Source organism: Phaethon lepturus, unplaced genomic scaffold (assembly GCF_000687285.1).
Source record: "Phaethon lepturus isolate BGI_N335 unplaced genomic scaffold, ASM68728v1 scaffold1699, whole genome shotgun sequence".
NCBI lineage: Eukaryota > Metazoa > Chordata > Aves > Phaethontiformes > Phaethontidae > Phaethon > Phaethon lepturus.
This window is the reverse complement of record NW_010561002.1, coordinates 59491-82972: the sequence shown is the minus strand read 5'-3', so window position 1 is coordinate 82972 and position 23482 is coordinate 59491. Positions and strand designations below refer to the sequence as shown.

The following is a 23482-nucleotide window of genomic DNA, read 5'->3' as shown; positions in this document are numbered from 1 at the left end:
GGGCCGGGCCGGGGCCTTCCCGGTGGTGTGGCCGTGGGCGGCCCATGGTACCCCGGGCCCACGGGCGACCAACCCTCAGGTAACCACTTGCTCAGAGAGAAATGGCCTTGACTGACCGCTTTTACAGAGCAACGGTTTATTAAAAGATCAAACCCGGTGAAAGGTGTCCAGAATTATTTTCAAGATCTCAAAACAACTAGAGAAAATAGATCTCCTGAAGGGGACAGGGCCCTATCCTCACTGTCCAAACCAGCCATGTCCGCAGGGTCAGAGGCTGTCCAGGCTGACGGTGAAACCCAGAAACGAGTGGATCTGGTCCAGTGGGGCGTCACGCTGGGCACGACTGTTGTTGACAGGAACACACCATATGAGCAGAAACCGTGCTCACGATGTCCTCAGATTTCTGGTCTAGCCTAATCTGCCCTTCCAGGTCGAAAGTGGAGTCTGTAAATGAGAAAAGAGGAAAAAAGTTGTGCAAGGGTTTCTTTTAGACACTGAGGTACTCGCGTGTTAGTACAGTCAACCTCATGGTTTTTCACAGAAGCGCAGTTGGACATACTGGTTCTGTTGTGCCCGAGTACCCGTTCTGCAAACTCACCAGCTGGTACACAGTGGAAGCCCATGGAGATGGGAGCAGTCCTGGTTGCTGAACAGCCTTCTACGCAGCGTAGAACTGGCTCCACAGAGAAGCATTTTGCTGCCACCTTCTCAAATGCAACTGGCTTCTCAATTTTGACAAATTTGCGCTGCAGCTTACAAGCTATAAAACATGAATTCTCTTAAAGTGCCTACGGAATTTATATAGATAACTTTTTGAACTTACTTTGTAGAATTGGCAACAACTAAGACCAGTGGATGAACGAAGTGACACAAGCGATGTGAAACTAATCTTGTTGAAGTGAGTTTCTTTTCTGTCAATGGCTCAGGCTGTGGGAAATTGAGGCATGTGGGACACAGTCCCAAGGACAAAGGCTTGTCAAATAGGATCTAGGTGTCCAAATCCAAAAAAGATACATGTGGAAACCTTGGTCAGCTGCCACTCAACTTTACACAATGACAGCATTTCATTTTGGGGCAGTAGTGGCTCTTAGACATCCACATATCCACTTCTGCGCTGTACCTGGTGTCACACCTGCCTTGCTGTGGTGGAGTAGCTTAGTTCTTAAGCCTCTGTGATCCAGACTTTCCTGGACCAGTCCCCCCAGGGGAGCTTGATCTAAGAACACATTCCAAAAATGCCACCACATGCCCAGAGTGTTGGGTTCCACACAAAATGTGGTGCACCCTGGTGTTACCAATATGTTCATGTTGTTGTTTTTATATAGGACCTGGATGGTAAGAACAGTCGTTCCCAGGCTGAAAGTTTCATATTAAGTCCGTCTCCAGCCTGAGGAAATTGAAACAGGTATTTCCCACCTCAAATGCCCTCTAGTTTGATAGCCAGGGCTAGATTTTTTTTTTTTCTTTTTCTGGGAAGCTAAAAGCCTGGAAATAAAGAATGAAACTATTAAGAATGACATAAAATGTGTTTTGTCAACTGCCTACTTTGCATAGTAACTTATCATCTTAGGGAGTTTTAAGTTTCTGGTTTTATCTGGAACACAAACTTCAGGTAACTACATAGTGCATGAGAAGTTGATATAAAAATGCAACAAAATGAGAACTTGCAGTGAACTACCAAACTCAGGAAAAAGATTTTGGTTTAGTCTATGGCCACTAATCACAAAAACAGTGAAAAATGATTGTACTACAATTAATATAAATAATTTATTAATCTAATTAATTAGTCAAAGGCAATGACATTAATATATGTTAGAATCTTTGTACCTCCAGTGCAGGGATCTTCTGAGATGATCCAAGACTGACCAAAACTCACTGCATCTTTAGCTAAATATCCACTGGGCATTTGATATTCCCTTTCCTTCTCAGCGTCATATTTTCCACAAATACCACATGTTTTTCCAGCCATCCAGAAAGCAACCTGAATCTTTGTGGAATTAAAGAAAATACGCACTTAAATGTTTTTCTTCTAAAAAGAAAACCACTGAAAATAAGTTAAAAAAATACCTCAAGTCTATGCCCATCATAATACAGTTTATCTATGCCATAATCTGGGGCTTCTAGTGACAGGCCTTCCTTTTCACTGCTGATCAGCATGCTTGCATCTGCAACAAAAAAAAAGCAAAAAAGGATTTCTTTTAAAAGGAAGTTGTTGTTTTAAGGGTCCAACCTGAACCACTTTTTAAATTCCTGGGGACTTAATGCAGGCTCTAATGTATCTTGAAAGAGATGGGGAAAGGAGAAAGACCGTACTGCTCCCTGCCCTGGAACAAGCCAAAGCCCTGTGACAAGGGTGGCCGTGGCCAGGGGACATCTAGATGCTTGTTCTGTGGGTGACCACAAGGTACCACAGCCCTGCATTTTTTGGTTTCAGCAAAGATACACAGGATCAGCATGTCTATCTCTGCTCATCTTTCTTGCCACCCCCTACGAAAGCTAGAATGAAATTATGGTAAAATCACCTAATTGTTTCTCGAATTAGGGTGATCGTTGTCTCGAGAGCTGTTTGCAGGATCACGTCCTCTCCTTCTTCAAAAGATCACAAAAGATTAAACGAAATATAAGGATGAGTCTCTTACCAGAATTAGATGTGTATGGAACATCTGTTGGGGCTTGAACACCATTAATCTTCAACTGGATGATTCCATTGGAAACATACATGTCAACCTCACTGTAAGTAAAGAAAATGAGTATAAACAAATGCTTCTCCTTCGCACTATTTAGCTCTAGTCCTGGTACAACCAACGCTGCAGGATGCTCATATCATTCTGGCATGAGTCATCTGCTACCCTCTGGGAGGAAGATTGAGAGAGCCCAGGAAAGCGTGCCAGGAGGAGTGCTCACAATACACCTTTCCCTGGCTTTACTCATCTCTGAGTGTCTGCTTCTGGCCATGTTCAGGCAGGAAGACACCAGGCTACAGGGACCCTTGCTGCGAAACAATATAATTGCTATTACGTTTGCATAAATTGAAGGCACTTTACATTTCAAAGGAAGATTGGATTCCCTATGGCGGTTCTCTTACAGCCTGAATAGTCTGTATTGTAGTATTTTCTTCAGAGCAGTGATTGCCCTAATGAAGAAATATGAAGCTCAAGCACATCAAAAGCACATCCATACAGTTGTATGAAACGATCGGAATGATACCGGGACAAGGAGTGTCTTTATCACAAAAGATACAGTCTATAAAACAAGCATCCTTCTGTTCTTCCACAAAACAGGTGCAGGGAATACTAGTTTCTCTCTGTTTCTCTAACATTCTGGCACAGTTAGGCACACAATTTTCAGAAATAAATAATTACTTGTAATGAAACCTTACAGATCAAAGCATATTTACGTGCTTTGAAGAATACACCCTACAATGATTTTGGTATGCATAATCCCATGCAATTTAGAGTATCAGACTATACTTTTAAAAAAGAACCTATGATGGCAGAGGTGATTGCTCCAAGATGAAACAAAGTGTGTCTTAAGTTAATTTCAAATAGATTAGAACATTATGTACCAACTAAGGGATGACCTAAGAGAGTGCCTCTAATCTGGGATAAGTAATTCCCTTTTTAGGTATGTCCACTTCTCAACATCTCTGCTGACATGAGTGCTAATTAGTTCTAATTATTAGCTTAGGGTAGGTGTCCAGACTAAATGATTACAATAGTCCCTTTTGGATTTATAGTTTATGTGTCTACCTAATTACTAAGAACTGAAACAAGATGGTTAAATGCTAACAAATTAATGAAGAATTTTGGAGAGTAAAGACTTTAGATTACTGTGAACCTCAGATATATTTCAGAAGCACTTCTGAAAGACAAAGTCCCAAATCCCAGTGACACTCCTATAAATATTTCCATTGACATCACTGATTTTTGCATGAGTCTTATGCTAGCACCAATCTGCCCTGACAATCTGGTCTTCACATTTATAGCATATTCAGCTTGACATCTATTTCTTATTAAGTTTGCAATTACTTACTGGCTGGCGAGTCTGACATTTATTGCTGTAAAGTCAGCAGACTCTTCAAGTCTTTTCATCATCACCAGGAATTTCAGTTCTGGACTACAGTCCTGCACCAAGACGTGGTAGCAATTTGCAGGCATTGAGTAGTTAAATTCAACTCCATTGAAGGTTGTGATAGTATTTTGGAAAACTGAACAACGAGCTGAAAAAAAAAATCAGTCAAAAGCAAACCGTTTATACTTTTTATAAGAGAGTTATTCTATTTTAGATTTGTAATAAAAAAAAAAGACCATTTTGTGGTTTTACCTATTCCCACGTAAAAGCAAAATTATTAGATGAAATATTGTATTTGTAGTAATGCAAAAGCAAAACTTCGCCAGTCCCCACACAGCAGCGTAACCCACTCATGATTCAATCGTTGTGCGAGATTAATTCTGCTCACAGCTGTTGCTGATGCAACTCTCTGTTTGTGGCCTTTTGGCTTTTGTAATTTTGTTGTAGTCAAAAGAATTTCTCAAATGCTGTTAAGAATTCACATAGCATTAACACTTGAGGAAATTCACTAAAATTTACTGAGTCATAACCAGGATTAGAAATTGTTAGAAGATGGAGAGGAAAAAAAGACACACTAAAGTAACTTCTCCCTTTTCCATTGTAATGGTATTTTGTTGGAAATCCTACCAGCTCTGATTAGAAATTATTTGACAGGAATTTTAATTAATATGGACTAGTTTTGGTGTTTACTAAAGAAATATGCATAGGGATGATATTAGCCCACTGATTTCAAGCAAAATGTGACTCGTTATCCTAGGATTACATAAAGCCTTTCCATTTACAATTTACCCTAAGTAAGTATAATATGATTAGTTCTTAATACAGCATTAATGAAACAATAATCCCTTCAAAATCAAGTGCAGGAGGTGAAATTAATGGGTATACTTTTGAAGCAATTTTAGCTTCTATGTAACAGCACTAATCAAGCAGAGTACTCCAACTCTGAGGTCACTTAGATGTCCCTCATAAATTTTTCTTCACGAGCAATCTCTGCAGTGAAGCTGAAATGGATGCATTTGGGAATGGGTGCATTTGGAATCACTATTTGGCATGGAACTGAATATTTAATCTTACTAATATAAGTTTCCTTTTCTTTACATCTTTGCAGCCTCACAGATTTTCGTATAGATGCATTTATTTCTATCTGAAATCCCACTGATTTTTCAAGTGAATGTAAAATAATGTCAAGTTATGTCAAAAGTATAAATGATATTTACAAAATCTGCAAAGTCAGTCAATGCTTGTGCAGACAGTTAATTGCTGACCTTTAAGGTTTTCAATGACTGAAAGTGTTGCTTGGGAAAAGACATTCCGGCCAGGGGATGGTAGTGTTGAAATCTGTGTACCTGGACTTGAAGGGAATGGCAGGGGAAGCCTGATGGCTCTGTCATAAATTGTGAGCTGAAAAATCAGTCAGAAAACAAACATGAATGTAAATGCAAAATACAGTGTAGAATGAGATAGCATTTTCCTAAAATGTTCAAAGAGGACTGTACTGACTGAAGTCTAAATTAGAAGCTAGATTTAGGTCAGAGCTAAAAAGAAATTAAGTCCCCTGTCTACAGCATGAAGTAGCTCTACAGCTTGACACATCTACAACTTATAGAATGGCAGTGCTATAAATGAATTTTGATATTCACCAGTTTTCAGCTTTTTGGGGAGTTGTACATCATGTTTGCTCACAGTCCAAACAGTTTGCTTACCTGAGATCCACACCCTCTGCTTGCCTATACATTGAGGGCTGCTGTTTGGCCGTCATTCTCTGCAGCCTGGTTTTATCTTTCCCAAGACACAGGAAAACTTATCATCTTCCTGAAGATTTGGGGAGGGCTGGTCTTTTTAATAAGTTATTGTTAATGTGCTATCAATCATGATGATTGTTTTGTAACATATTTCTTATTTCATGTGTTTGCATGCTACATGAGAAAAATTGTCATAATGGAACCATTTAGGTCCCCTTAAAAGACTAAAAGAGGTAGTCTTGGTAGGAGTAAGTTATTTGTGAGCTGGGTTGGACTTTGTGCGCTTTTTGTCTTCTTTTAAAGGTGTGAATATAATGTCCTTGTTATGAGAGCTTCTTTATAGTTTAATAAATTTAAGAAAAAATCAGTGGCTTAAAAAAGCTATTGCCCTTCGATTTCGTAAGTACTGAATGCCCCAGGATAAAAGGTAGTGGAAATAGTTACCTCAGGTAGCTTGAGGACCACATTGCAGGTTCTTGGAGATGTCAGAGCCATAACCAAGGTTGCCTGGTGAGAGGGACCATGCTGTTGCCTTTGAGAATACCCAAGCACATATGCAGCTCCTGGAAGAAATGAGTAGAACCTGGAAATGGAAGTAAGTGATTAAAATGATCTGTCTTTGAAAAAATTGGTTATTATTTGTTCAGACTAAAATACCCCCATAAAGCAATATGCATTCTGTGTTATATATGTTTTGTATATAAATATGTAAAGGGTTTGGTAATACATGATGTTGTGTATAGGAGGAGGGGCAGGCAGACTTTGACTGCTAATGGGTGAAACAGTCTTCAAGAGACTGGATGGCAGAGTGATATGAGAAGAAAAGTATAGCCAATTGTTTTAAACACATTCAGAGTTAAAAATAGACACCAATTACATAAAAATGAAAATAGTAACATGCTAAAAAAATAAATTATCTTGTATTAATGTGTCAGTGCTGCAGTGGTAACTTTTAGCAGGATCTTTTACCCACTACGATTGTCAATGAGTTGACAGAGGGGGCTCTATGATTGGGTTCCCTTACAGGCTTGGGACTCAAATAGGGAAATACAGAAAATACTCCTTTTAAAAAAGGCATAGTCTCAGTGCAGAAAAAAGCTGACTTTTGTGACTTTGCTCCAGGGTAGTCAATTGGATGGTTTCAACCCTCTAATACGGGCACATAACAGCACTTTGGGTAATTCAACCTAATATGAAAAATTATCCTCTTCAGTAGACATTTGTTAACCAAATCACCTGTAAGCCTTTAATGTGAAAGCTTGTGTTGCATGCATATTTAGATAACTGAGTTGTTGTATGTGTCTGTATTTTGGTAGCACTATGAAAAATCCCAGGCTTTGACATGGATCTGTATGTTATTGTGGGCAAAGGCATGTATGAGTACAATGAATGAGGGAATACAATAGATACTATACGTATATGGCTAGACACATATATGAACTGAATCCGGCAGTTACAGGTTGCTTACACTAAGCATCACACCTAAGGTTAGGCTTCTGCTCTGAACCTTCATCAGTTAGGAAGCATCAGGAGACCAATTTCCTAATTCAGGCACTTTAAATTAAAAGTCTACAATAGAGTAGGTGAATCCCATCATCCCCTTTGTTTCAAGTGGTTTTCCTGCAAACTAAAATGCACTAGGCTTTAAGCGAATGAATACATAGAAAAAACAGACATGTGTAATCTGATTTCATAATATCATACTGATTAAGGGGACTTTTTCCAGCTCAGAACTGAATCTGTGATTATCTGGAGCATTGGCACAGGTGAATTTTTCAAAAACTAAAGTAAAATCTCACCATCTTGCAGTTGTTCGGACTATTGAAGGTACTTTTGGCCACTCCAGCTTCATCTGCATAGCTGGATAAGCAGCAAATTGCCCTGTTGCAATCTGAGTAGCAATCCGGTAGTCCTGGCAATCTCTACCCCATCTAAGAGAACCCTAGTAGAGGGGAAAATATATATTTTTGTATAAAACATAGTAAGATCATGATATTTCATTTACATTGGAGCTGATCATTATTTTAAACTTACCGATACTTTGCGGGAATTTAGTACTGAAGCATCAGCACAGAGCTTCCATCTGCTTGATCCTGTGATGCTTGACACAAACATCTGTATCCTCAATCTCACGGGTTGTGTATCAGTGTACAGCACAAGCTGTAATCCCGTCGGTGGCTCGTTTCTGTGGAGGGCACGAAGGACTGCAACCAGTACCGGTGGCTTGCTGTCTCCCAAGAATTTAGGCTTAAGTCAGTAGAGAGGAAATGCAGACCAAAGGCATAAACAAAGCATTAAAATTACTACATAAAAACCACAGATAAAAAGTATTTGTAAAGGAAAATGTTCATTCAGAAAGTCTTTTTATGTGAGGTATGGGACAGCATCATAGATCATCGCTCTATCTATTCAGTTCATACATAGTTTTGCCACAGTCTTTCAAGGGAGAGCTGTCGTGACCTATATAAGTAAAACAGTAGTGTTGGGAATCCTTTTGTAAGGTAATTTCAATGTAACAAAGGGAAGTATGGAGTAGGACCCTACAGTATAAAGAATCAATATTACCCAGCTCAGCACTGCTCTTTTACCAACCTGTAGTTTAGCTAATAGTCTTTTTGATAAAATTCGTTTAACCATTTGTTTGTGTTGACAGAGGGATCTGTTCAGTGCAGCCCAAAGTGCGGTACTTGCACGAGGAGCAGCACATGGCCCCGTTCGAAGTCAGAGCCTTGTGCCCAGCAGCAGCATCGGCTCTGGCTGTGACTGCCCTACCTGAGCTGTGGGGCAGGAGCTGCAGGAGGGATGGGCTGTGGGGCAGCAGGTCCTCCCTCTGCTGCCAGGTCTGAGCGACAAAGACCCACAGAAGCATTAGGTGAGACAGAGCTGGTGTGGGCTTAGGGGGAGAAGGAGAAAGAGCAAGGCTGTGGCTGAGGAAGAAGGTGTATGTGGTGAAGCGTTCAGGGAAGTATTAATGTGGTGAAAAGACGGACGAGAGTTGAATTCAAGTTACATGGAAATGGGCGGGGGAGAAAGTAGATCTGGTTTGCCTTTTTTCCACAAGCTACTCTCACTAACAACTGAGAGCTGCTGGTGCAGAGGAGGTGCCTCAGCAAAGTAAGGTTTACTATTTTATAGGCATGTAGGTCATTGTCTGAAATGTGTCAAATTTTCCTTTGATGAAATCTGCTCCAGATTCCATCAGTTTTTACAGTAGTTTTTGCAGAAGGACCAGGTTCTCTTAACTGTGTACCATGCAGTCGTTCCTGAATAAACACCTGGATTGCTCTCAAAGTTGGAGCATTACTGCAAAATCAAGGTCTTTTCAAAGGCCTTGTATGGTCATGCTAACATGAAGAGAAGTACTTGGCAGTGAATACCTAATGAACAAAAGAGTGGCAGAGTCAAGTCCTGAACTTTTAGAGAGAGCTATGCAACAAAAAAGGTACCCGAAACCAGTTTCTGATCAAGCAGGTCAGCATTTCTAAAGTGTTCTCTTTTTTTATAGTGAATTATTTACTGACAACACAGATTTCAACATATACAGCAATACATTCCAGTTTCATTAAAAATGTAGACTGTATTGAGTGAATATTAAAAAACATTCAATGGCTATCCAAGGTACTCACCTTTATAAAACAGGAAACAATTAATTTGCATCCTGTATATTATCTAATACGCTAAATCGCCATATTTTTCTTATTCTGTTATAAACATACAGTAACTGGAAATCCAAAGTAAATGTTTTTATTTCTTGTAGATTAAGACACTCACCTGAGACATGGCTCTAGAGATGCCTTCGTCACTAGCTGAAGAAGAGGAGGAGCTGATGCTGCTGTTCAGGACTTCCCTTCCTGGGTCCTGCAAAAACAGAGAATCAACTTGAAGCAAGTTGTTTACCACTGGAAGTTGTTGCAGAATTAATTTCTTATATTTTTATTCTCAGAGAACAAATCTCGAATTGCAGCGAAGCTAGTGAGAGCAGTTGCAGGCCCTGCTCGCAGTATAAGCACTGAATGTACCTGTTCATCTGCTGGCTTGAACCAAAACTGGTGAACAGGTAGATTTGCCTGTGAAAATAGATAGTATGTAAGAAGAGCTGAGAACAGACAAAGAACTAACTTCTGACAAATGCAAGTTCAGTATTGAGTATGGAAAAAGGCAAAACAAAATTAATTTTTAAAAACATTTTAAACTGAAATAATCTGAAATGTGAAACTTCTGAACTGAAAGGGTTCAAAGAACCGGAGAGGTTCTACTCCTAGGTGGTTACCTCACCCATCCTGCAGCAAACAGCCACCCTCAACAGTCTGTTTTCTCTTTTCTTTGGTCCATGCTCTATGGGCACAATTTCCTGGTGTACAAAAGCATTCACTACAAGAAATATAAAAAAGGTCCAGCCTGAGTGAATTACCTGGTTGGAATATTCATTGTCCCCAGTGCAGTGCCTGTCTCCAGGGTGATCTTCTCTGCTGCTGCAGATTTTACTGCTAGCAGAGCTGACACTGCTGCTGCTTCTCCTGCCACTGCTGCTCCTGCTGCTGTGCTTCTTCCCAGATTGCCTTATTTCATCTTTCTTGTGTTCATTTCCAGGCTCTTTACCATCAGCAGAGGAAGCAGTGGAAGAAGAGGATGAACTGGAGAGCGGGGCTGCACTGGGCTCTGCCCAGAGGTCAGTAACTGCAGTGTTGTCTGTTCTGTGAATCCGCCTCCTACGGTGCCGTGTTTTATTTGCGACCTCCAAGAACAATTCAAAGCATTATGAATTTATAGCTTGTTTTGTAACATTTCCCTGGGTGTCAGACAAAGCTTCTTATCACAGGCTTTCAAGGAAATACAATTTCCTAGCCCTGCACACTGCAGAAGCTGCACTAGAACACACCTAGACCCATTCCTCCCAGCCAAAATCCTTACTTTCGCATGCCAGTGTTCCACAGTGGAAAACCCTTGGCTTCATTTATAGGAAAATATTTCCCTCTCCGATGCTCAAAGTCTCTTACCTTGAACACATTTTCAATGCCTAGAATCTTCTTCAGTTTAGCTTGAATGTCCTTGTATGGAGATGCCTCATCCTCTTCCTTAGACCCTGAGCTTGCTACATCAATTATTTTGGAAGCTGCTTTGGATCCTGCCTGAATCTCCAGCTGTATTTTCTCAATATCAGCATCTGTATGAACTAAAGTTAAGATACTTACATTCCAGGGTTGTGCTGCTTGAGCAGCATTCACAGAGATCAACAGAAAAGCTTGTTGTCATGACTGTACCTGGTTTCAAAACTATTTTGGCTTCAAGTTCTCCAACTAATTTGTGCAGATAGCTATTTCTTAAGAAAGCAGAATTTCGTGACTTTAGGCTGAGACAAGCAGAACATCCCAAACTCTCAAATTTTCTACAGAAGATGTGTGCGTAAAATCTTCCTCCTACACTGTGGTGATGTGCCTCGTCTGAACCTTGCTGGTATCCTTTGGATATCACACTAGGAGTATTTCTTTGCTGCATTAAACAAAAATATGGCAAATAAAGATACTTTCCACAAAAAAATTGTCACAGCTCCTAAAGTCTTTCCTCCTCTTAATGAAGAGAATGATGACAGTCCTGCCTAAGTAAGGAAGTGCTGCTTAAAATTAGAGATCCAAGCACTGGAAGCAGTAGGGTTTCCTCAAAAGTGCTCTGTGGAAGAGGACAGCTCTCCTGCCCGGCCTTTTCCAGGCAGCTGTCCACAAACACACTTCCCAATGAGAACCTGCAGGGCTCTTTGGAGGGTCTATTTCTCTGCACCAGTTTTGAGCTACTAGCCCTGCTGTTGCAAATCAATCTATTCACCCCACACCAGTCTCAGAAGCTGAAGAGCACATAAGAGAACGGGCTTCTGCAATCCACTGCAGGGATTACCTCAGGATATGGGAAGAAAAATTTATATCCTGACCAAGAGCCATCTTTTCCACATTGCTCTGACTCAGAAAAAAGGGATATTGTACAAAGGATATGAATTTCACACACGCTCCCCCAATAAATAGGAAGACATGCCATCAAAGCAACCCTACCTGCATGAGATGATGCGAGTGAGCAGACTGTGAATGATCATGACCCACTAAGGCTTATGTTAGGCTTGGTTTGCGACATGTCAGACGCCTGTTGAATCTCACAATTTCTGTTTGTGATCCGGTTAGCCAGCTGCTGTGCTGAGGGTGCTCAGCCCCTCTGAGGAGCTGCCTGATCTCTACCTGTCTGCAATAGATATGGTGAGAGGCCTCTTTACCTTCCAATTGCCAGGTCTTGAAGATCTTTCTGATGGCTGAAATGGCTGATCGGAGATACTTGGTACTTCTCCTTTGGGGAGAAGCTGGGATTTCTTTTCAGAATCTACTTCTTCCCTGTTCCTTGAAATAGCATAAACTTCACTCCTGTGGAGGTGATAAGTAACATCATCTGATTTTGCTTACCTTTTGCTTTGCTGGTGCAAAAAAGGCAATACTCTATGTGGCTGCCAGTGTACGGCAGAGCCTAACAAGGAGTTGTAAGTTCATGCTTTTATAACAGTGAGCTCACAATCAGTAACACATAACAAGCAAAATGCAACAAACTCTTCCGTACCTGGCAGCTGCGATCTCAACCTCCTGATGGCAGGGTGGGATCTCAATCTTCAAATTTTTCTCTTTCATATTTATCCTGGCATCAAATTTCATTGTAGTGTTGGCACTGAACTCTGCTTGAAATTCAAGACCACTCTGAAAGTATTGTGTATTAATCCCCATCATTGCAATCATATGAAAATATGCCCTGAAAGAGTGGAAATGAAAACATGCATAATTACAGATTAATATGCACATATTTAACTTTGACATGCAAAATTGTATTTTCACGCTGTTCTGTTTATTGTAAGAACCACTACTGATGGATGAAGAGCCGTATGGTAACAGGATAAAAAGCTGAAGTGCCACTGGGAAAGGTGAAGGGATTTATCTGATGAACAAAACTAACATCGACCCTCTCACTGCTTTGTCACTGATACATTGCTTGAGGACAAGCTAACACCAGAATCTTCTAGCTTCAGATTGTGCCTAGTTTATTATTATTATTAACACTATTATTATTATCATTATTACTATCATCATTAAAAGTACTGTTGCTTTTGCTTTTGGTTTTGTGGATCCAGAAGCATTTCCCTTTTCCCCCTGAAATCCCCCAGCTTGTGCCAGGTGGTGATGCAATTCTATGTTAGACTTGTAAAAGCCTGTTCATACATAAGCAAACATATCTTCACAGCTTGGTGTCTTTAAGTCACTGAACAGGTACACATGTGAACATTTTCAGCAATGGCAGAACAAATTCTATGTTAGACTTGTAAAAGCCTGTTCATACATAAGCAAACATATCTTCACAGCTTGGTGTCTTTAGTCACTGAACAGGTACACATGCGAACATTTTCAGCAACGGCAGAACAGCACAGCATCCTGTGGGATGCAGTGCACATTGCTACGTTTGCAGGGCCGTAAAGCATCAGGTGATTGTGTTGCACTCTCACAACTTCACTGCTCTGGACTAGCACAGCTGTCCCAAATCTGGGACAAGTTAGACCCCTATATAACAATATGCGATCACATATCTATTTCAAATATAGATATAAATGCTTGTGTGTGTATGTGGAAAATACATGTAATTTTTACTTTGGCTTGATGTCAGCATGAATATCCATGTTGGTTTCCAACAACTGTGAAGGTCTAAAATTGTCAGATAATGGTGGTGATATCTGTATATCCACTGCAAAAGACAGACAGGAATTATATGAACAGAGAAACAATAAATGCTGGAGTTACAATGTTTTCAATAAGCAGAGCAGTTAACACATGGGCAGTGCTTGTACGTTTTTAAATACTTTACGTGATTATTTAAAGATTGCAACTCCAAACCACAGTTATACAAATATGTCCCAGATGAAACATGATAGTTACTTCTCAAGCCCTTTGGAGGTAGCTGAACACTAATGTTTCCACATTACAAGAGTATTTTTCAAGATTATAGAAGGATTTAATTTCAGCAGAGGTATTGGACCCACAATTATTGTGGGGAAACTGCTCGGTTTGGCACTGCAAGCTCACCATCAGCTGCAGCCTGGGCCAGCGCGGCACCACACAGGCTGAGCTCCAGTGGCACGCCGACCACCGTGGGGACAATGTGCCGCAGCTCGCCCACCATCACCGGTAGGGTCCATTGGCCTGAAATGCCTCGCTGGACCTCTTCCACCACTTTTTTCACCACCAGCTGCCAGTTTGATGATTCAGTTAGACTCTGAAAACAGAAATAGGTTAGGTAAGTAGGTAAGGAAAGACAGGGAAGGGAAATTATTCAGCATTGAAGACAAAAAAGACAACAGCCTTGTCAGTACCGTCATGGTCTGCTGAATGGCATCTTTATCAATGACAACAAAGGCTATCTCTTGGCCCAGTACTTTGATGTAAGCGGACACCAGAGGGTCTTCAGGAGGCAGTTCTTTCCATCCCAGAAGCTGTTGTGTTAAGGAGAGATGGGGACAAAGGGAAGAAGCAGATAATGTCACTGAAAATACAGTAATGTGTTAGCAAAGAGTAGAGCCCATCTGAAAGATGCTAACTATGGTTCCTTAGCCAAAAAACTAATAGACATCTTACAGGTCTGAACCAATGTGGCCTTTCTTACGTTGCATAACCGACTTCAGTGAGAGCTTCCCCACATAAGGATGAAGTAAGGACTTGGTGATTTCTGCTGCTTTATGTAGTGGGTGACACTGAGGACTCATGAACAAAAAGCTTATTCAATAATCATTTTAAAAGACAAAAGGAACCACTTGCTGTGTTTTAACATACACTTTAAAACTCATGAATTTTGGCTACTAGCATCATCATCATCATCTTTTATGTACTGTACATTAAGGGCTGACACATATTGAGTGAAAAGGTGGCATCTGTTGACAGTGTAAGACAAGGTAAGAACATCTTTCTGTGACCAAATAGGATGATTGACTCCTTTCTCACTGAAATATCAAAGGGACGGCTCGGTGGGTGGGTGATGCAACCCTGGCGCTGGCAGGAACTGTGTATTGCAAACAGATCAGAGGGGTGCATAGAGACATACCGTTTTACCGAGTTCCTTCAGTGTCTTGTACGTGTCATACTCAGCAAAGGGAATATTCTGCTTCCTGATAAGCTTGCTTAGGCTTTGTGACTGGAGAGCCACCTGTAGGAAACAGAGTTAAGTCAAGCCAAGTACAAGAGAGCCCAGGAAAACCTTTGTACCTAGTGTTACGCTCACCGAGGCCACTCTACATACTTGATGAAGCCATGGCACTTACAGGGCCGTGTCTACCTGGCAGATGACTGCAGGCTATGGCTGCAGATGCTGAGCATGTGCTGAGCCAGCTTTGAATTAGTCAGCAGGGATAATTTTAGGGCAGTGCAGACCTCAGCCCAGGCTGCAAAACTTGCCCAAGAAGCTGAGTAAATGCCTGCATGCTGTTACATGGAGCTTCATTCTGCCCTGACTGCACTGCTGACTGAAATTTAATTTCAGATGTTATTTCCCTGTACTTACGCAAAATACCCTAGATGCCACGTGACTTTAGGTAGGCATATGAATATTCTGCTGCATAGGCTTTCCTCTGCTCTCCTAGATTTTCATGCCTATGCTGAATGTGTTCATTGATGAATGTATGTGTCAAGAAGCCCAAATAAAAGAAGAAGCCACCTAAGTAAAATCATAATCATTATCTAAAGTTTCTCTTCCACATCCACCTTCACAGCCAGAGATGGAGTTAAACACTACATCACAGTCCAAATGGCTTAACAAGTAATACTATCTGTAGCTGGCTTGCATCTAGCTGGCTGTTTTAATGAAATACTTACCTCAATAATATCCGTTGCGGTATTTGCATAATATCCTCTGACTTTTGTGATTATATCAGATGGAAACATGGTGCTGGGACTGTTCATTAGGTAGACCCTCCAAATGGCACCAGCCTGATATTCAGCTATCACAGGAGTAAAAAGCAGTAGAGATTTTGGTTAGGGTCTCTGAGGTGCCTGGTGCGTGTAAGCCACCTCAGGTACGTGCTGTAGTAGATCACGAGGGGTTCTGCTGGGATTCAGTCCCACACATCCTCAAGTTTGCAACCTCAAGAGGAGAACTTTGTTCTAGGGCAGAGTCAATACAGCCACAGGGACTGAGGAAGAAGGACGCCTAAATCCATGTGCAGGCACCGCTTTCCCCAGCAGATACCCAGAGAGTAGTAGAACACCCTCAGGGAATTTTGCATGTTAGGAGACTCTTGTCTTTTTCTATTTCAAGAGCGCACTAAACTCACAGCCCATGATTGGATTTTGAATTAAAATCATGTAACACAAGAGAGGCATTTGTCTACGTAAGGTGATGCAGTGAACAGGGCACCTGGTACTCACAGGAATAATCACCGACGTGAATGACCTTGCTGTAACGATAGCTCAGCCTGTCAAGTCTGGGGCTCAGTATTTTAATGGCAATGTTACAGGCAGCAGATCTGAGTAATAAAGAGTTAAAATCATATAAAGATAGTCGAGTGTGACCAAATTCTTAGAAAACTGCAAGAAAGAAAATCACTATTTGCTACTAAAAATTTTACTACTTCCTCTACTTACAGGTTGTAGAGCTGTGGGATTCTGCCGACTGCCAAAGCCTTCATGTGCGAGTATGTGAAACTGGCTACTTGTAAGCTGGGCTCCGTCAGCAGCGAGCTGGCCATAGCTGTTACAGTTGGAAGAGCAGGCTTAGTTTCGAAGAGGACAACACAAGCCACCATTCGGATGTTAGGAGCAAGTGTGTTGTCCATAAAGACCTGGAGGGAGATCTCCCTTACCTAGAGAGGAAGATACAACCTGTGAGTACCTCATAAATTCTCAGTGAGAAGTGGTTCCTACAGCATGCATGTGTGATCTGCAGTGAACAAAACCCTAAACAGACACTTGAGCGTGGGACCTGTCACTGAAAATGAAGATACTGCTGGGTGCATAGGGAACAGGGCTTGAAGAAATAGCCATTAGTAATGGGCCCAGTGTTACAGCGATTAAAGCAACCTTTTTCCCTGGGTATCAGCAAGGGTGGGTGATGTCAGGAATTTGCAGTGTGGGCAAGAGGAAGACCAGTAACTGAGAAATATGCCCAGAGTTGCTAACATTACCTGATGGCTTTAGTATTCCTTAATCACTAAGTCAACCCAATCATACCCTCTAAGACATTTGTTTAAATAATAATTGCAGTTACTTTTGCATGGTCTTTTCTGGCAATTTTCCTCAAGGCCAACACAGCATCAACATGAATTCTGTTTGGTAATGAAGCTGCAGCTGAGGAAAACGTTGGCAAAAACTTCAGGATGCGTTTGATACTGGCTGGCTCTCCTGCATTGCCAATGGCTTTCAGGGCCAAGGCCATGTCTTTGGCATCACCTTTGCTTGTGGCTTCAGTAGCAAGGTCATGGAGCGGCTGAAAACAGAACAGGCTGTGTTAATCTTATCAGGTAACGAACTTGTAATGGTGCATAAGAATATGCATGCCATAGCAAGCAAAACAGCCCCTGGTGCAAAGCCCAGAATAAAGCTGTTCAGATTTTTCTCTTAGGAAAAATCTCACCATCATTATCAGGATGTCAAACATGGAACATACAAGCAAACTTGGTTTTCTGCTTACACGGTGTTGGAATTTATTTTAAATTGTGCCTGAGCCTGAGCGTAGGAGATAATCCTAGGTGGATGCCTGCACCAGAGAATCTGTTGCAACTTCAGGAGCAGCCCCAAGCTGACGCTGGGTTGGGTCATTCCCTGGGGCACCTCCACCAGCCCCGCCAAGCCTGCAGCCCCCAGGGTCTGTGCAGCTGCAGGATGACACGTGCATATTTTTCACTTCATATAGCATAGCAAGTTTACTTAAACAGTTTTGCTGTTCTGAGAAGAGAATTTACCCTTCCAGTGGCTTGGCTTTGTTTCATTCTTTTTTTGGAAGATTTAAACACGTCAAACACCAGCAGGCCATCTCAGTGCTGTGGTTCTTCTGAGTAAGAAACCAGAGCTGCATAGTTCGAGGACAATGTTCTGAATATTTCTGACAGTGACACACAATTATATATAAGGGCCTCTTTGGAAGCCCTAACCTATGACATATATAGAGCTTTGCTTATATTCACACCTTATTGCCTTTTTAACAGATTTTTTTTAAGTACATGCTACCTAATGTAAAAGTAGAGAGAGGAATCTTAATTATTTTGCTTTAACACTAAATTTGTCATACCTAAACTCAGTTCCAGGTTGTTTACAGGATCCATTATGCCCATGGGCTTCTACCACTTACATTTGAAATTCTGAACTGTTAAGACTAGATTTTTTGAAGGCATCAGCTCAGTGTTTCATTCTGTCTTTGCAATTTTGCAGGCAATCACAGCTAAGAGTGAGGCACGTAAACAGCGAGTTACCTAATTGCCAGCATTGAGAGAGCTAAATTAGAGACATTGAAAAAAATTCTTCACCCCTTATGAATAAGAAATGAGAGTCACCTACCTGAAGAAGTTCGTTTGGACAAAATGAAGTCTGAGCACAGTATTTATTTACCATGCTACCATAACCAAGGTAAACAATTATTCGATGCATTGGTGCTTTCTGGATTTGGGGACAGGTCAGAAAAGTCTGCAGAAGAAATAAGTAGCAGTCTTCAATGTTTCAAGTAATTAGAGCTGGTATTTAGTGAAAATTACATTTGAGAAATAAATAGATAAATTTGCTTTGGATTTTTCCTAAATATTTTCAGAAGTTAAATCAAATGCTAGTCATTCAGCTACAATAAAAGTAAATAGGCTCACTCCAGTTATACTGCATGTACTTTAGATTTTGGTTACATGATATTATATTCTTGAGTTTGTCTATTTTTATTTAAATATTTTGGCAAAAATAAATCAATAGCAATTTTCTTAGGATTTGTGGGTTTTAACAACAAATAGCAAAGCCATTAAAAAAATTTTGGCACAAGTGTTCGGAAACGTTTTCTAAAGCATTCCCCATTTTTGTTAATACCTTGCATTTTACAAATTTAGAAGGAAATCTGTTGTATCTTTCAGTTATAATTCACCTTTAGAAAGAGGTAAGAGGGCAAGAGAAGGAAGAATGCTCTGTACTCACTGAGGCAACTTCTAGGGTTTGCTTGTTGGGTGTAACAAAATGGAAGGCGAGAGGGAGAATCACAGCTGCTTCCCAGATGTTCAGCTTCTCATCATGAATTTTTTGCTTCAGAAATCTGAACGTGTCAGTAGCTCCAGCAGCACAGACGGCGCTCAGGAACCAGTACCTGCCAGGGAGAGGAGGATTCACTATCCCCACTGCCGGGTATGCCTCTGATCGGAAATCCTGGCTGAAGGCAATACAGATACCTGTAGGGAAGGTCGTTGGCAAACTGCTCCCACAAAAACTCAATTTGATCAAGGGTCACTATACGAAGAAGTTGGACTATTTGTAAGAACTTGGCTGAAGCTTCTTTAGTGGCTCCTTCCTTGTTATCCTGAACTAATTGCCGCAGTGTTTCTGTTATCTATGGGAAAAAACAGACAGTTGGAAGGATCTCTGTCTAAAATAGTTATGTGATGACCTGTTAACCTTATAAATAATGAAAGAGTATGAATAGTAAGCCTCTAATACCTGTACATCTGGATTTTTAATCCTTATTAGAGGAATGGGCATCTGGAGTAGCTCTCCTGAGAAATGATAACGAAGACTCCCCTGGTTTTGCAGCTGAGTTTTTGGTGCACCGATGGGAGTCCTTTTAATGTTGACCAAAGACAGTTCTTGTCTTCAAGGAAAAGAAGGAAATGCATCAGTAGCCTTTAACCGCACGCATTGTGTGCATGGAGGACACATACAGCGGTTAGAGCAGACTGAGGGGTGCCCAGTAGGACCGTTGCATTGACCACAAATGGATCGTGCACTTCTCTGTTTATTCATTGCTCAGGATTATCTGGGAATGTCATAGGACTGGCAAGGGCTTTCATCAGAGTTTGAAAAAGTCTCTCAGAGGTTGAACACATGTCTCAGGTGGCCCAGCAAAACCCCCAAACGGCAGGGCACAGGACTTGTCTGGGCATCCCGAGGGATGTAGGGTGCCTTGGCCCTTTGCAGCCCACAGGCCAGATGCTTCTTGTTAACTCACAGATCAACAGTAAATAGGTTTTAGGTACCTCCTCTTGGCTCTGATAATCACAGCTACGCTAAGGACATGTACGGTGCCTACCTTGCCTCCATGACTGCTGCCCCACTGGGTTCACTGAAGGGGGAGATCTGGTACACCTGCTCAGATGTAGCAGACGTCATCAAGGCCCCACTGTCATCATACTTCATCTTGTAAGTGAACATCACCATGCCCTTAATGTTTCTGACTTTCTAGAAGTGCAAAGAGACCCACTCAGAAATACAAATGGGCAGTAGTTAATTAGCACAGACAAGCCAAACTCCCTACCAGCATCAGCACGATGCACGAATATTTAATGGTGGCTTATGCCTGAGCGCGGCGGCAGGGCTCCATGCTGCTCGTACCAGGGGGCAGGTGGGGCAGGGCCGGATGTACGCCATTCCCACGTTCTTCACCGCTTTCTCCTGGCAGTCCGTCAGGTCCTTGCTTTTGGAAATGGTGGCACGGTTATTCTTGCTGTCGTCCTGGATAACGTATCTGGTTTGGCAGATGCCTTCAATCCCGGCCTGTGAGTATTGATTAAACACAGTGAACCTTCCACTTGAAACAACAATAAATATGTCAAAGAAAATTGCCTGGGAAGTGTACATACAGGCACGTTACTGTTTAACAGTAAAATGAGAATAAAAGTAAAATCAGAACGGATAAAACAAACCTCCTGTAGTTCATACACATTTTGTGACTTTTTGATGGTTATCTGCATCATGTTCAGAATCCCTCTCACTAGGTTAGTGCACAGGATGGGACAGTCCTCAGGAGCAAAAATACTTCCAACCCTTCCTTCAGTGTATTCAAACTTAAAGGCCTGGCTGAAGCATGCAGCAATAGTCTCTGTGAGCCTCGAAGACAGAGTGAAGGGGTCTGTGGGCCAGAAGCCATTATATTCCTCCATCTTTGGTGATCGAATCTGTGAACAAAATTAGGAAAACATTCATCCTGTTCACCATCAGTTTGAAATAGTGCAATAACAGGGAAGCTGGGCACTGCCCATCCAAGACTGGACACAAGCCACTTGTCCAACGCTGCAGGAAACCTTTCCTCTTCAGACTCCTGTGCTGGAGCTAGGAAGCATCCTTGAAAATGCAATTGCCATGAAGGATTTCTACCAGAAAAATAAGATTGTGCAAGCAGCATTCCAAACTTCAGCAAGCCTGGTGAAGCTTGCTGGGTGAGTGAAACACCGGCTGCCAGCAATCTGTACGAAAAGGATACTTGCCTGTTTTCGCCAGATGTCCAGTGAGATCTCCCTTCAGCCTGCAAGCCAAACCATTGCTCAAGCTGCCTGCCTAACCACGAGGACTATTTTGGCTGCTGCTTCAGGTCCAGCACATCCCAGAGTGCCAAAGCCACGGCGCAGCTGATGGGGAAGCAGAGATGATGGCAGGACCTCGCACGGGAGATGGCCCAGCGGGAGCCGATGTCTCTTTCTTTGGAAGTGGCTGTCATCATTTTGAGCTTATCAAGCTGTAAAGCTTGCACACAAGTCCTTGACTGCTACCTAGTGGGAAATGCGTGCCTGCATGCCCATACGTATCTGGTCACATACACACATGCCTCCCACCCTTTGTACATAAAAATACATGTTTCTATGTAGAGGCAAATGGTGTGGGTTTAGTGCTGTGTTTGATTTTAAGCATTTATAATCAGCGCTGCAAGGGTGGCTTGCCTCTTGTCACGTTTTCTCAAACGGAATCCTACTCAAGACTATTGTCTACAGTTGCTAAAGTTACAGCAACTCTAGCAAGGTTACACAGAGCCTGCAGTTGCAGCAGTGTGTAAAATTTGATAATAGGTATTCCTTCATGCTGTTTCAGTAATATATGCACAGGATTACAGATTGAGTAAACTCTTAGGATGAACATTAAGTGCTCTCTTACAGCTTTCTCCCCACGTGGTGTCTTCTAGATCCCTTTTCTGCGGTCTTTCATTCTGTGCCAGTATTTTAAGCTGTTCAGTTTAATCTTTTCGATAAGTAACAGTGCTTCCAGATCTGATATCATTATGCCAAGCACAAGCATTACCATTAGAGTTCTTCACATTTGAATTAATGCCTATGTGAAGAATACCAAAAGCAAGATAAGGGAGACAAATGGGACTTCCTCACATGGTATCTGAATTCCAGCGCCAAGCTTTTCTCAGGCTATGGACCAGGTTGAAAAATATGGATATTTCCTGCTTGAATTCTCATTTTCATACTCCAGCTTCACGTTGCTTTAGTAAAACTATCATAAGGACATTTCTTTAAAGCAGCTGCCTGCCATATTTCCACACAGAGGTGAACCTAAGGCAGCTGTAGTCAAGGCAGCCCAGGTACTGACAGCAGCAGAGCCGGGGCAGCAGTGGCTCTGTCCCGCAGAGGCACAGGCTGCGAGGACGCCTGTGGCACTGTCCGTAGGTCACCCCAGTAACCCAGAGCAGTTTGGCTGCAGCTGCAGACGCTCCAGCGGTGCCCTCAGCTCTCCCCCAGCATGGCTCGGCACTATGGAGTGCAAAGCTGTGCGCCCATGCCCGCACCTCCGCCCGTGCTGGGGAGGTCATCGCTGCCTGGGTGAAGCCGCTTGTTTTGACATTGGGCTTACAGGCTCGTTTCGGCTCTGCATCCTCCTGTTGTGTATTTTACCAGCCTGGAGGTATGAACCGAACATCTGTAGCTGCGTGATGCAGGCTCATGGGTGGGTTCTCATGCCCGTGGTGATTTACCTGGAGAAAGTGATCGCTGCGAGACACACGGCTGATCTCCAGCTTGCAAGTCAGCTTCACCCCCACCATCGCCAGGCCTCTGCCAGGCAGACCGTGCAGGATGAAGGTCTCATAGCCATACAGGTAGGTCTTGCCGGTATGAAAAACAGGCTCTATAGAACAAAAAATATAACAGAAATACCTCCTTTGCTATGACTGTTGTGGTGTTACGTGCAAGAACCATCCCAACAGAGAAGGTTCAGGCTGCTACTGCCAAAACTAAGTGGAAGCAGTGGGCAAGGCACGGCCACAGGGGAGGATGGGGTGGGAGCCACTCGCTGGTGGTGGGAGCACACTTACCGAGGTCCTGCTTCTGGCCCCCTGTGTGGGAGGAAAGAGAAGGATGGGTGAGGAACCCCCCATCTCTGTGGATCCTTTCATTTATTACTCATTTACTCAGCATGCTAATGGTTGGTAAACAACCAATAATGGGCTCCCAGGGTGTACCCCATGCCCCCGGGAGACCAAGCCCGTGCCAGCCCCACTCACTAGCTGCTGCTTGCTCAGCTTTTCCCCTGCTTCTGAGCTTAGGCAAAGAAATCTAAGGGTTTATAACTGAAGTCATAAAAGGGCTTCAGCAAATTAAAGGCCCCAAGGAGATGCAGTTTGCTCAGGACCGCAGTAGCCGTCACGGCTCGGCAGTGCTGGTAAAGATTCAACTTACCCACGAGGGCGAGCACCAGGGCCAGGATGAGTCCCTTCAT

General features: G+C 42.3%; 1 protein-coding gene across 1 annotated transcript; it reads right to left on the bottom strand.

Moving 5' to 3' along the window:
* Positions 1–328: 328 nt before the first annotated feature.
* On the bottom strand, positions 329–23482 carry LOC104626013 (vitellogenin-2-like). The gene is made up of 35 exons (XM_010293822.1): positions 23443–23482; positions 23079–23099; positions 22740–22891; positions 20695–20946; positions 20384–20545; positions 20082–20230; positions 19493–19643; positions 19228–19385; positions 18980–19145; positions 18365–18490; positions 17079–17297; positions 16457–16674; positions 16241–16338; positions 15689–15813; positions 14922–15023; positions 14197–14316; positions 13910–14099; positions 13478–13571; positions 12405–12590; positions 12070–12214; positions 11075–11303; positions 10811–10986; positions 10225–10548; positions 9833–9880; positions 9585–9671; positions 7848–8060; positions 7613–7755; positions 6258–6396; positions 5337–5472; positions 4033–4219; positions 2640–2731; positions 2068–2165; positions 1828–1987; positions 599–760; positions 329–444 (listed from the first exon to the last, which is right to left on the bottom strand). The coding sequence occupies exons 1-35, from the start codon at positions 23480–23482 to the stop codon at positions 329–331; spliced, it is 5184 nt and encodes a 1727-aa protein (XP_010292124.1).

Bases quoted from the DNA above. Each gene is read 5' to 3' on its own strand.
- LOC104626013 (XM_010293822.1), bottom strand. From the start codon at position 23,482: ATGAAGGGACTCATCCTGGCCCTGGTGCTCGCCCTCGTGG. The intron at 22,892-23,078 runs GTAAGTGTGCTC...TTTGTTCTATAG, and splicing joins GGGCCAGAAGCAGGACCTCG to AGCCTGTTTTTCATACCGGC. The intron at 18,491-18,979 runs GTGAGTACAGAG...TTTCTTCTGCAG, and splicing joins AAACCCTAGAAGTTGCCTCA to ACTTTTCTGACCTGTCCCCA.